The sequence below is a fragment of the Hoplias malabaricus genome, chromosome 5 (genome assembly GCF_029633855.1).
Source record: "Hoplias malabaricus isolate fHopMal1 chromosome 5, fHopMal1.hap1, whole genome shotgun sequence".
Classification (NCBI taxonomy): Eukaryota; Metazoa; Chordata; class Actinopteri; order Characiformes; family Erythrinidae; genus Hoplias; species Hoplias malabaricus.
In genome coordinates this window covers 41,663,871-41,675,568 of record NC_089804.1, presented here as the reverse complement: position 1 = coordinate 41,675,568, position 11,698 = coordinate 41,663,871, and the positions used below count along the sequence as shown (strand labels likewise).

Sequence of the window (11,698 nt, the reverse complement as noted above, 5' to 3'; positions counted from 1 at the left end):
GTCTGTGAGGAGTGTGGTGTGTTCTCCCTGTGTCTGCATGGGTTTCCTCCGGGTGCTCCGGTTTTCTCCAAAAACACACGTTGGTAGGTGGATTGGTGACTCAAAGGTGTCTGTAGGTGTGAGTGTGTGAGTGAATGTGTAAGTGTATGTCACCCTGTGAAGAACTGACGCCCCCTCCAGGGTGTGTTCCCACCTTGTGCCCAGTGATTCCGGGTAGGCTCCGGACCCACCACCGCCCTGAACTGGATAAGGGCTACAGACAATGAATGAATGAATGAATTATATTTTTATAGCAGTCACATAATGATAATGATATTCACTTGGTAAGATATCTAGTGTATTTTATTCCAGCAACTGTTCAAAACCAAAAAGCGGACAGAATCTTCCTGCCCCTCTCTTGGTTCTTTTGACTGTAGCTTGGCAGATGTTGTGTCCTGCACTCATGCGGAGAGTGGAAAATTTGCGAGCACACAGCAAGTCCTGTTCTGTCCAGTTACAGTCAAACTCTACACTCAGGCGCCGGACGGACAACCTAGGCTTTACTGCTTTAAAATAAATGTTCAGTGCCTGAGAGTCTGCTGTTTTAGACAAGTGCTCAGCACATGCTGCATTTATCTGCAGAAACTTCAGATCATTTATAGCCTCTTAGTACAGTGAGAACATTTACAGTGAGGACAAGCAAACACAATTTTATAGAAAACAAAAACAAAGGAGTGTCCTACTAACAGTGAAGAACACCTGCCATTTTTGCTGCAGAAAAAGCTTCTGCTCTTCTAGGAAGGCCTCAGACTAGATGTTGGAATACTTCTGTGAGCATTTGATCACAATCAGCCACAGGAACAATACTGAGCTCAAGTACTGATGCTGAATGTTTAGTTTTACTTCTTCACACCCTTTTATCATTGAGGAGAAAGCCCTCCCTAATACTGTGTTTCTTTTTGAAATTAAATTAAAGAAGAATCCCTCACCTGCCTGATGTCCAATCATCTTTCACCCTGAAACACCTACACATCCCCCAGAAAAAGCCCCAAAATTTGCGAGTTTCTGCTCATCTTTCAAGGAGTCTTCTGCATGTGCCACGGCCTCCATGTCCAACCCCCCACTGCTGAGACTGGTCTTTAACTAGAAGTACTCATTGCTCTAGTGTTGACCAGAAGATGCAGGGTTCCCTTTTTGAGTCTTGATTCTTCCCAGGGGTTCTTCTTGATATTATTACATTTTTAAAGCTGCTTTGTACAACACAGAAAATAGCACCCCCTTGTGGAGCAGTTCCTAAATAAGAGGAACTACATCGATCAGCCATAACATACCTACAACATCCTTGTTTCTTTATCCATTTTATCATCTCCAGTGATCACACTGTTGCTCTTTGTTGTTCTGTAAGCACAGCAGTGACCTTAACAAGGGGATGGTGTGTTCTTGTGTGTTGTGCTTGAACGAATGGATCAGACACAGCAGTGCTGATAGAGTTTTTATACCTCTCATGGTCGCTGCTGGACTGAGAATAGTCCACCAACCAAAAATATCCTCTGCATGTACGTTATGGCTGATTGATGTATGCATTTGATTGAATTCCATGTCATGTTTTTTTTATCTAAAAATGCAGTAATACTATAGGTTTGTGTAATACATCTGTGCTTATTCAGGTATGCATTTTGTACAATGCTAAGTAATGGGACATCTCAAGCTTTTACCTATTACCTATTTAGCCTTTTGGCTTCAGGGCAAAACTAGTGCAGCATGCTTTGCACACCAAACATGTCTTGGCCGATCTACTACATTTAGGGTGAAGGGGTGCAAATGGTCCTGGAGAAAATGATATTGCTCAAATGTTTTAACAGATCAGAAGACTTCTCTTAACGTTCCATGAAAAGGTTAGCATCAAAATGTATGGTTAAAGGGGACATCTGTGATTGTGTGGAAATGCAGTTCTCTCTGGTTTGATTATGTTCAGAAGCTCCATGTCTTTTAAGGTGGAATGGTGGGTTTGAGGGGAAAATAATCACTGTTGTTTGTATGCAGTCTTTATTCACTGTTTGAATTCCCACAAAAACTCATTTGTTTAGTTTTGTAGAGCTGTCATTAATGCAGTTAGCGTCTCCTGAGTTTGGAGAAATTTCCACCTTAAGTGATCTGAAACAGGACAAAATAGGTCAATATTACCCCCCTATGGAGAAGGAATAGTGCAATACCCTAGAGAGAGAGAGAGACTGACAAGCATACCAGACTGAGACAGCTTGTTTTTCTAATAAGGCCAGTTTCAAGTTTGCAAACAGGCTGTAGAGCTAGTGAAGGGTGAGGAAACATCCTCAGAATTTTGTAAAGCGTGTTTTATTATTTATTTATTTATTTTTATTTCTTTAACCTTACACTTATATAGTGCCTTTCTAGAAACTCAAGGACGCTTTACAAACAACACTCAACATTCAGTCCACACACACACTGGCAAGAAGAACCCAAGATCCCAGCGCTGCGAGGCGAAGGTACTCACCATTCAGCCACCATGACGTTTTTGATTGAAATCTTGAACATCACTATGAAACATATAGTTACTGATCAGGGTCATGGTAGGTCTGTATTCTACTCAGAATCAATGGTTGTAAGGAAGCAACACACCTAGGACGAGGTACAAGTGCATAGAAGGGCATAGGAAGTCTCACACATTCACAAATCAATAAGGTGGTCAACTGTGTCCAACATGTTCACCTACCAACATGTGTTTTTTAAATTGTGGAAAGAAACCAAAAGTGAAGTTATGTTGTGATTTGATGCAAATCTAACATTACACTCTACTAAACACAAGAGGAGACACTCGGTATGTGTACATCTGTGTATGTACAAAAATGCTAGACACAAGCGGTTACTACTTATTGTGTAAAAAAAAAAGAACAGTGTGTGTTACGTATTGGCCAGTAGTGAGTGGCTTGTTATTGCACTTGAAATGACATAAGTGACATTATGACAAAAGAAAATTGCAAACCACTCAAGTGAAATTCAACCTAGTGCTCTTCTGTTTTCTATTTGAATCTGAGCCAGATAGGTCCTCCCCTTTTACCCAGCATGCTCACCACCCCTGATGAGACCTGAGGGGGAAAACTCTCTGATTCTCTCCTAATGGGGTCAGGTTGGTCACACGGCAAAGATCCACTTTGACTGCAACAAGAGCAACTCGACATATGGACAAACAGATGTGGCTAACTTGTTCCCCAGCTGTGAGCAGTCCCCCAACCCCTCACTGGTAGAAAGTGGACCAGGGATGGAGAGGGAAGAGTGTGCAGTAATTGGACGGGGGGTGGGAGGGTTGAGTTTGGGGGTGGTGAGGAGGTGGGTGGAGGCGAAGGGCTTGTAGGGGAGAGGGGGTATTCACAAAGATTTTGGGAAAGTCACTGCACAGTGCTACAGAGGCTCGGGAAAACAAGGAGGGAGTGCCTTTCAACTTAATCAGGTAGGTGTGTTCCTGTGTGATCACGCAGTATGGTAGAGGTAAATACTAGGAAACAAGAGTGTTCATTGTTTTTTTATTTTTTTTTTATTTTGTTTTTTCCCCCTTTTTGGCACAACTTGTTTAGCACTTGGCTTTGAATCCAAAGAGAACCAGATCTTTGTGGGTGGATTTAGAGTACTCAAATGTACTGGGATTGTTTTAGTTCTAAATGGAAAGTTGAATAATTTGATTAAATAATTGTTTGAACTGAAATATGTTTTTTTTTTGTTCTCAGCTCATCCCAAGACCATGCACCTTGTACTATGTACTTGTGTACTGCTTCTTACTACTTTTCTAGACTGGACTCTGTTGTGTGAAGATTCTGTTTAATCTGAGAGAAATATATGACCCCCCTTCACCTGACTTACTTAAAGTCTGTGGCCAAATTGATTGTAAAATTTAATTTGGATCACTGCATTCCTGGAATTCTTTCACTCAAAAACACGCTGGGATGAGTTGGTCTGTCTAATATAGGATGGTGAATGTTATTGTTGCATTAATATTAATTATCACAAGAAATGTATTATTATTTTATTTATTTATTTGTTTAATATTATTTTTTATTTGCCTATTTATTTATAGGCAATAACCAATGACACCAGAAAAAATAGACCTACAAATATTGCCTTGATATGTGATGTGCAATGACGTAAATCCTGACTAAGTAGTTTTTACACACACACACACACACACACACACACACACACACAAAGTGTATATATACAACATATATATACCCGTGAATGTAGTGTACCTTAAAATATAAGGACCATGCTGTACTTTTGAGGGTATGTTAACATTGTGTGTACCTTGGGCAACATTTACCTAGAAGGCAGATTGCTTATGACAGCATAGGATTAGTATTAGCTGCTATCATTAGCTAAAACATGTGTTTTTAGCCATTGTGCTGTATATGTTTGTCTGTGTATATCTGGAGTGATATATACTCCAGTTAATAATAATAATCATCATTAGCATAATGTTCATCATGCACTTAGCGCGTGTAGCACAGAGAGTAGCACTCTTGCTCTTTGTTTGACAACTGGGTTTGATTTCCAGAAAAAAACCCTTCACTTTACCCTCGGCAAGACTTTTAATGCTTGTTTTAAGGCTTGTTTAACAGCCTGTTCTTTCAAGTTGCTTTGGATACGAGTGTCTGCCAAACCAAAAATTAAATACAGTTCCATTAGAAGTAAAAGGTAAATGCTTGTTCTCTTCTGCAGCTGGATGAGACTCCTCAGTTTTGAGAAAATGCACCTGGCAGCTCCCTTTCTGCTGGGGCTCCTGCACCTCACAGTGGCCCAGGTAAATGACCCGCTGTTCTGGGTCTACAGGCTGCACCCTATGGCACAGTTGCAGGCTGACAACACTGGAGGAGACTGTCCAGCTGAGTGCGACTGCCCTCCTACCTTCCCCATAGCCATGTATTGTGAAAGCCGAGGCCTGAAGCAGATGCCTTACATTCCATCTCGTATAAAGTATGTCTACCTGCAGCACAACCAAATCACCAGCATCTCAGAAAGTGCCTTTGGGAATGCCACAAACCTAGTGTGGGTCATGCTCCATGAGAACCACATCAGCACAGTGGATAAAAATGCCTTTGCCAAGCTCTCAAAGCTCGACAGGCTGTACCTGAGCGGCAACAACTTGACTGATGTTCCAGGGCTCCTGCCCCTCTCCCTGCGAGATCTACGCCTCAACCACAACAAGATTGCCAAGGTTCAGCCCGGTGCCTTTGAGGGAATGGACAATCTGACCATTCTACTGCTCAACAACAACCAGATCCAGGACATAGGTGGGGTCTTTAAGGACCTCAGGTCCCTCACGCTGCTTGATATAAGCAACAACCAGCTGAAGAAGGTTCCTGAAGGCCTGCCCAGCATGCTGCATCAGCTCTACCTAGGCTCCAACTCCATTAACGCTATCCCTGACAACTTCCTCAACCACTTCTCCAACCTGCAGTATGTACGTTTCTCCCACAATGAGCTCACAGACAAAGGCATCCCCCCAAACACCTTCAATGTTAGCGGCCTCATAGAGCTGGACCTGTCCTTCAACAAGCTGGAGAGGATCCCACCGGTCAGCGCCAGTCTGGAGCACCTTTACCTACAGGCAAACCAAATCAAAGGTAAAGCTGTTAGGGCCTTACTTGTACATTCTCTGCATTATGCAAATCATTTTAAAAGTAAACAGAGGTTTGAATACCTCTGGTCAAATGACCAAAACAATAGTCTCTACAGAACAAAACGTCATCATCATTTCAAATTTGATTTACTCAATGTTGGCAAATTCTTCTCTTTTTTAACATTGTGTAAAAGATTAATTAATAAATGAAATCAGAAACATATTCCATAACTGCTTTTTCAATGACATTTTAATGAAAATATCCTTTCTTTCTTCTCTGAAGTTGCATTTTGGAGAAAGGAGGAGCAATTAATAAAATGTAAAATATGCCATATATTTTGCACAGGCCACATTATGTTTCATCGTTAATTTGGAATGTTAAAATGTGCAGGTGTGGGTTTCTTGTATAAAAAAAAGTGTTCATTTATTCTCTCTTAGCAAAATCAACAAAGCATCTCACTTGACCAGAGCTGCCTAAATATAACACAACTGCAGCAACACAGTGTTGAGATATTTCAAGGTCTGCCTTCTAGTGGTGAGAAGGGTTTGTTTTGTTGCCACTCCATAATTGAGAAAGCTGTCTTCTTTGATGGCTTACACACACACACACACACACACACACACACAAAGCCCATTTCCAGAAAGGTTGGGACTTTGTGCACAATGTGGAATACAGGGTTTAACTTAAAATTCCATATTTAAGTTAAAATAGTACAAAGACAAAAATTTTTATCTGGAAACTGAGGTGAATTGTTTTTTTATTTATTTATTTTTTTAAATATTTGCCCATTTATATTTTGAAGCCAGCATCCTGTTAAAAAATTTGAGACCATCAGCTTTTATTTTATTAACACTGTTAATTTTATTATATATAAAATATGAAATGTTCTTATTAGTTAAAATTTTTGTTTTGCTACAAATGTAAGTTTCAAACATTCAGAAGAAGTAACAAAAAGAAATCTGTAAACATTTGATTATTTCATAAACAACAGTAACTTACCAAGATTCTGGTTTTGTTTAAAATTAATAAATCTACCACACAACCAACGTGCTGAGTCAGTGGAGTTTATCTGCTGTGGTTAGAGCTCATTTGCTGATTTCTAATAAATAAATAAACATATATGTATATAATTTACACAGCATTACATTTCTCTACAATCTCCACCTACACTCCACACTGAGAGGCCCAAAGTTTGTGGTGACCTGCTCATCATTCTCTTTTCTGAAATGAAGGTTGCTTGTCATCCTTTGATTCTGTAGCTGCTTCTGATCTGTTGGGAAGTCTTGACAACAGATGGCGAAACTTTGCTGTGAGAAACTGATGGCATTCAGCATTAAAAGTTGAATACCTATGTTGCCTAGTTCAAAGTGTTCTAAGTTTCCTTGTTACTCTGGGTTCAGGTGGAACATTTGTGAGACAGATCATTCCTGTGGGAAGCAGGTTAGCGAGGGGCTAATGGGCTTGTAAAGTCGTGCATGTACCCAAGTGAAGCCTGAAGTAAAGTTGTCTTATTCTTTGCAACCTGTGTCTGTAATTGGGGCTACTCTGGGCAGTGGAAATCCCTGATTAATAGGTGTTGTCTACAAACCTACAAACTCAAGTGTACAATCTCATAATAAAACACTGAATGACTTTGTGTGTATCTCTTGAGTTGAATTAGGGAGAAACTCCCCTTCAACAAAACCTGAGTTAGTTAATGGAGAGTGAGAAATTACATTCATAACCTTAAGGCCAAAATGTATCTTTAAAGTCAGTTCAACATTCGCCAGATTACTGTATATGTATATTGCTGCGTAACAGAAAAAATGTCTGTCTGGAAACTTGCGGACAGTGTAAAAGGCAGGTGCTATAATTAAATGAATATATATCAAATGAAAAATTGCAGAAATGCAGATGTGAAGTTTTGTTCCGACATTGATGATACAATATTTTCAAATATCCCTGAAGGTTAAACTGGCAAATTTTAAGATGTCTTGAGTTTGACGCAGGCTGGTTTCACTTATGGAAATGAGAGGCAGATTCTTTGCATCTGTATTTTAACACTCTGTAATAATGAGAGTTACATTCTAGTATCTGTATTTGCTGGATGGGTGTGTGAAAATTCCAGTAACTGGTAAGATGGCATGTTTACCGCTTTACATCACTAACACAGCTGAGCAAGTTTGACCTTCATGTGGTTTCACACCTCTGGTGTGTGTGAGCGAATTTTTTTGAAAGAGGGCTGGGGGAGCGACAGTGGATGAGGCATCAAACACAACCAACATCAAAAAATATATATTACAAAGTAGAAAATCACCACTGAAGAATAGGGTAAGAATTTTGTGGGAGCGTTTGATTTACGTCATGGTTTTATGTATTACATTCAGACACATAGCTTAAAGGGGCAGTCTGTAATACTGGAAGGAAACATTTAAAATGGGTACCGCAGTCCAATTTCAAAACACTGGAGAGAGTTGTTTGAATGAGCTTTTTCCCCCCTGTATTTACCAGATTCATATTTGAATTTCCATTTCCACATTAAATATTTCACTTGACGAGGCTGAACTAACTTAGTTATATTTCCCTTCCACCTTAAATGTCATTTTAGGAGGCAGACATGCTTTTTGCTCACAGTTTTCATATTAAAATGTTTAGTTCCACCTTATGAGGGTCAGTTTATGAGGTTAATATTGGCATTAATTGCCAGCTTATTTGAGTTTTCTGTTCCATGTTAAATAGGAGGCTATGCGAGGCTGAAGATAGCATTTGAAGCTAATATTATTTCTAATTTTCTTCATTTAAAACACACAAACAATGGAGTTTACACATTTAATCCATATACAGAAGTGTATACTTCTACAGATTTTTGCAAACGACTTGCTTACCTGTTCAGAAGCAAATTACCCAACTCTGCCTCTGTCTTGCTGGGCTCTAAGCTGTCTCCATCTTCCAACATATCACCCAGATTTACTCTCATTTTACTGTCTCTGGTCATGGAGTGTTTAGAAGGAAGTGGAGATCTTTTATCTCTTTTCACTTGGTCGTTTTCATAACTGAAACAGAGTTCCACTTCAGAATGGACACTCCTCAAAGTAGAACATACCTGCTGTAGCACTACTATCAGAGATGCAAGTGCTTCAGTTTAACATGTTTTCTTAATCTCTGCTAACACTTCAAGCTCATTTTATTTACAGAAAAAATATTACACACTATTCCTTTAGTGGAGCTATATTGCACTCTTCTGCCAACAGATGTTGCCGTACCTCACACCAAAATAAAGGTTCCTCTTTTCCATGCCTCTCCCTGTTCCCATCAAGCAGAAATGTAGATATGATGTTTTGTTTGACATTGACGATATGGTATTTTTAAATATCCACAAAGGTTAAACTGCCTAATTTTAAGATGTCTCTTGCTTGACGCAAGCTGGTTTCACACATGCAAATGAGAGGCAGAGACTTCACATCTGTGTTTTAACACACTGTAATAATGAGAGTCACATTCTACTGTCTGTATCTGCTGGATCTGTAAGTATGAAAATGCCAGTTATTGGTAAGAGGGAATGTTTTCCGCTTTGCATCACTAACACAGTCTGCTATTGCGTTTCATACCTGGCAACCTAGGGTGTGGAAACAGTACTATGGATTGGACAATATGAGGGATTACAGTCCTGAACACTAACAGAGAACTCCAGAATGGACGCTTCTCATTGCTGCTGTAGCACTGCTGTCAGAGAAGCCAGTGCTTCAGTTTTTCATGTTTCCTTCATTTCCGATGACTCACCCTGGTCATTTTATGATTTAGCAGAGGAAATGTTGCTTGTTTAATTCTGCCAGTAGATGTTGCAGTAGAGCAGTTGTGGGTTCGATGCCTTGCTCAAGGGCCCCACAGCTGTAGATTGAGTGAGGAGGACAGTGCTGTTCCTTCACTTCCACCGCCCCTAATTTTCCTGCACATGCACCTGTGAAAACAAAGAGCAGAGAACAAGGCACAAGGCTTGTGACCCAATCGCTGCTCAGGGTGCCTTTATTCCACTATATCTTTACATAGAAATGATTGGTTTACTGCAATATTTGTTTAAGGTGATATAGCATCTTTAAAAAGAAGGTCTGGCTCAAAGAGATGTGTACGTGAGGATTTAGAGAGCATTGCCTCTAACAGCAACTTTTTTTTTTTTAAATCAAAAGGAACAGATATAATTTCTCCTTGTCAAAATATGTGTCACAGCTTTGCCCTGTTTCACATGTACCTGCCCTGTTCTTGTGTTTCTTCATCATTCATCATGTGCTTCGTTAGCACTTGGCTCTGTGTTGTTTTGGTTCCTGGTTCTCCTCCCTTAGCTCCGCCTGAGCCCTGCCTTGTCATTAGTGTTACCACCTGTGCCTCCTTTGTGGCCCTGCCCTCTCGCTAACATTCTCAGGTGTTTCTTGTCTGTGTTCCTGTATATATACCCCACTAGGTTTCAGTTTTCCTTTCTGGTGTTGTATGCGTGTATATGTCTTACACCACATCGGTTCATGGTTGTTTTCTGTTTTGTCTTTTATTGTTTGTATTTGCTTTGTCCTGCTTGTGATTGTTGTGATTCTCTGTATGTTGTTTTTGGTTTTGTTTCTATAAATAGTTATCACTTGTGGGTACGTGTGCCTCCTTGTCCTCAAAGGTGACACTTAGCATGAACATGCACATACCAGGCCTTCATTCAGTCTACAACATAGAGCCTACGTTATACTGATGAATGTACTGAATGGTGACAGTAGTCAATCACTCACTTTTAGTTTCAGAAAACATCCACCAATTTGGACTCTCTTTAGAAAGTCTTCCAGTGCACTTGACAGTAATCAGATTTATCCCACTCCACTGTTCCCACACTTTGCCCCCAGGCCCCGAATACACAGCTGTTAACTAGTCTGGGTGACCGGTGCTTTACACCTATTCTTGTCTTCAGAATTGTTCTGAGCACTTTTTATAAGAACATCTGATGCTAATTTGTTATCTACCTGATTTCTTTGATTTGCCACAGAGTTTACACTGGGCAGTTTCTGCAGCATTGTGGATGTGATGAACTTCTCCAAGCTGAGGATCCTGCGTCTGGAAGGCAACGAGATTTCTCTCCATGACATCCCTTCAGAATCAGCCATGTGTCTCCGCCTAGCTTCAGACATTGTGCTGTAAGGACCTGATGACCAGTGGACAGAGGGCAGCCCTGTCCAGTCTGTTTGATTTAACTTTAAAGCTGCATTATGTAAGAGTTTTTGGCAATTTTTGATTTGTAGGCAATTTACATGAGGACATTGTAACACACACACACACACACACACACACACACACACACAGATATATATAAACTGAGCAAAAACAAGAGATGTTGTGCGTTGTTACTCATCAGGGGTGTGGGGAGTGGTGTTGTGGTGTTGCATCCTTGGGGCTTTTTAATGAATACATTTCACAGAAGTTTATAAAGACCCCAGTGTAATGTGGATATTATGTCAACTGTAAGCTACACTGTTAAAAATAAAGACGCTATAAAAGGTTCTTTTGAACTGAGCGTGAACTGAGATGAGGATATTGCTCTATTCCTGCTCCGTTGGTCGGTAATATTGACATTTAGTTTGGAACTGATTCTAAATTCAGGAGAGCGCTAACTGCGTGAAAGTAAATATAGAGCGAATGTGCTACAAAATTCAACAGCATTAATTAAAAATGAGTTTCTGTGGTAATTCAAATAGTGAATAAATTCAGCCACATACAAACATCAGTCGTTTTATTCCCTTCAAATATACCATTCCACCTTAAAATTCACTGAGCTTCTGAATGTAAACAAACCAGAGAAAAGCGTTTCCCCACAATCACAAGCGTCCTCTTTAAAAAAATAAATAAAACGTGTTTCTTTATGCAACGAATCTTCTATGGCCTTTCTCAAAGAACCCTTTGTAGCACCTTTATTTTGAAGAGTGTAGGTTTAGCTATAACATTTATGAAGCGTCATTCAGAGAACAGCTATGCTGTGTGTGTGTGTGTGTGTGTGTGTGTGTGTGTATATACATATATGTTTTACAATGCTTAGGTATGTGTGATGATGTATCTATGTAAGTAAATTGCTAACGGTAATAGGG

At 39.9% G+C, this 11,698-nt stretch overlaps 1 protein-coding gene across 1 annotated transcript; it reads left to right on the top strand.

Moving 5' to 3' along the window:
- The first annotated feature begins 3,362 nt into the window (after positions 1 to 3,362).
- fmoda (fibromodulin a) lies at positions 3,363 to 11,090 on the top strand. Its single transcript, XM_066671715.1, has 3 exons — positions 3,363 to 3,445; positions 4,708 to 5,612; positions 10,606 to 11,090. Exons 2-3 carry the CDS (start codon positions 4,712 to 4,714, stop codon positions 10,755 to 10,757), a joined length of 1,053 nt encoding a protein of 350 aa, XP_066527812.1. The 5' UTR covers positions 3,363 to 3,445; positions 4,708 to 4,711; the 3' UTR covers positions 10,758 to 11,090.
- The last annotated feature ends 608 nt before the right edge of the window (positions 11,091 to 11,698 follow it).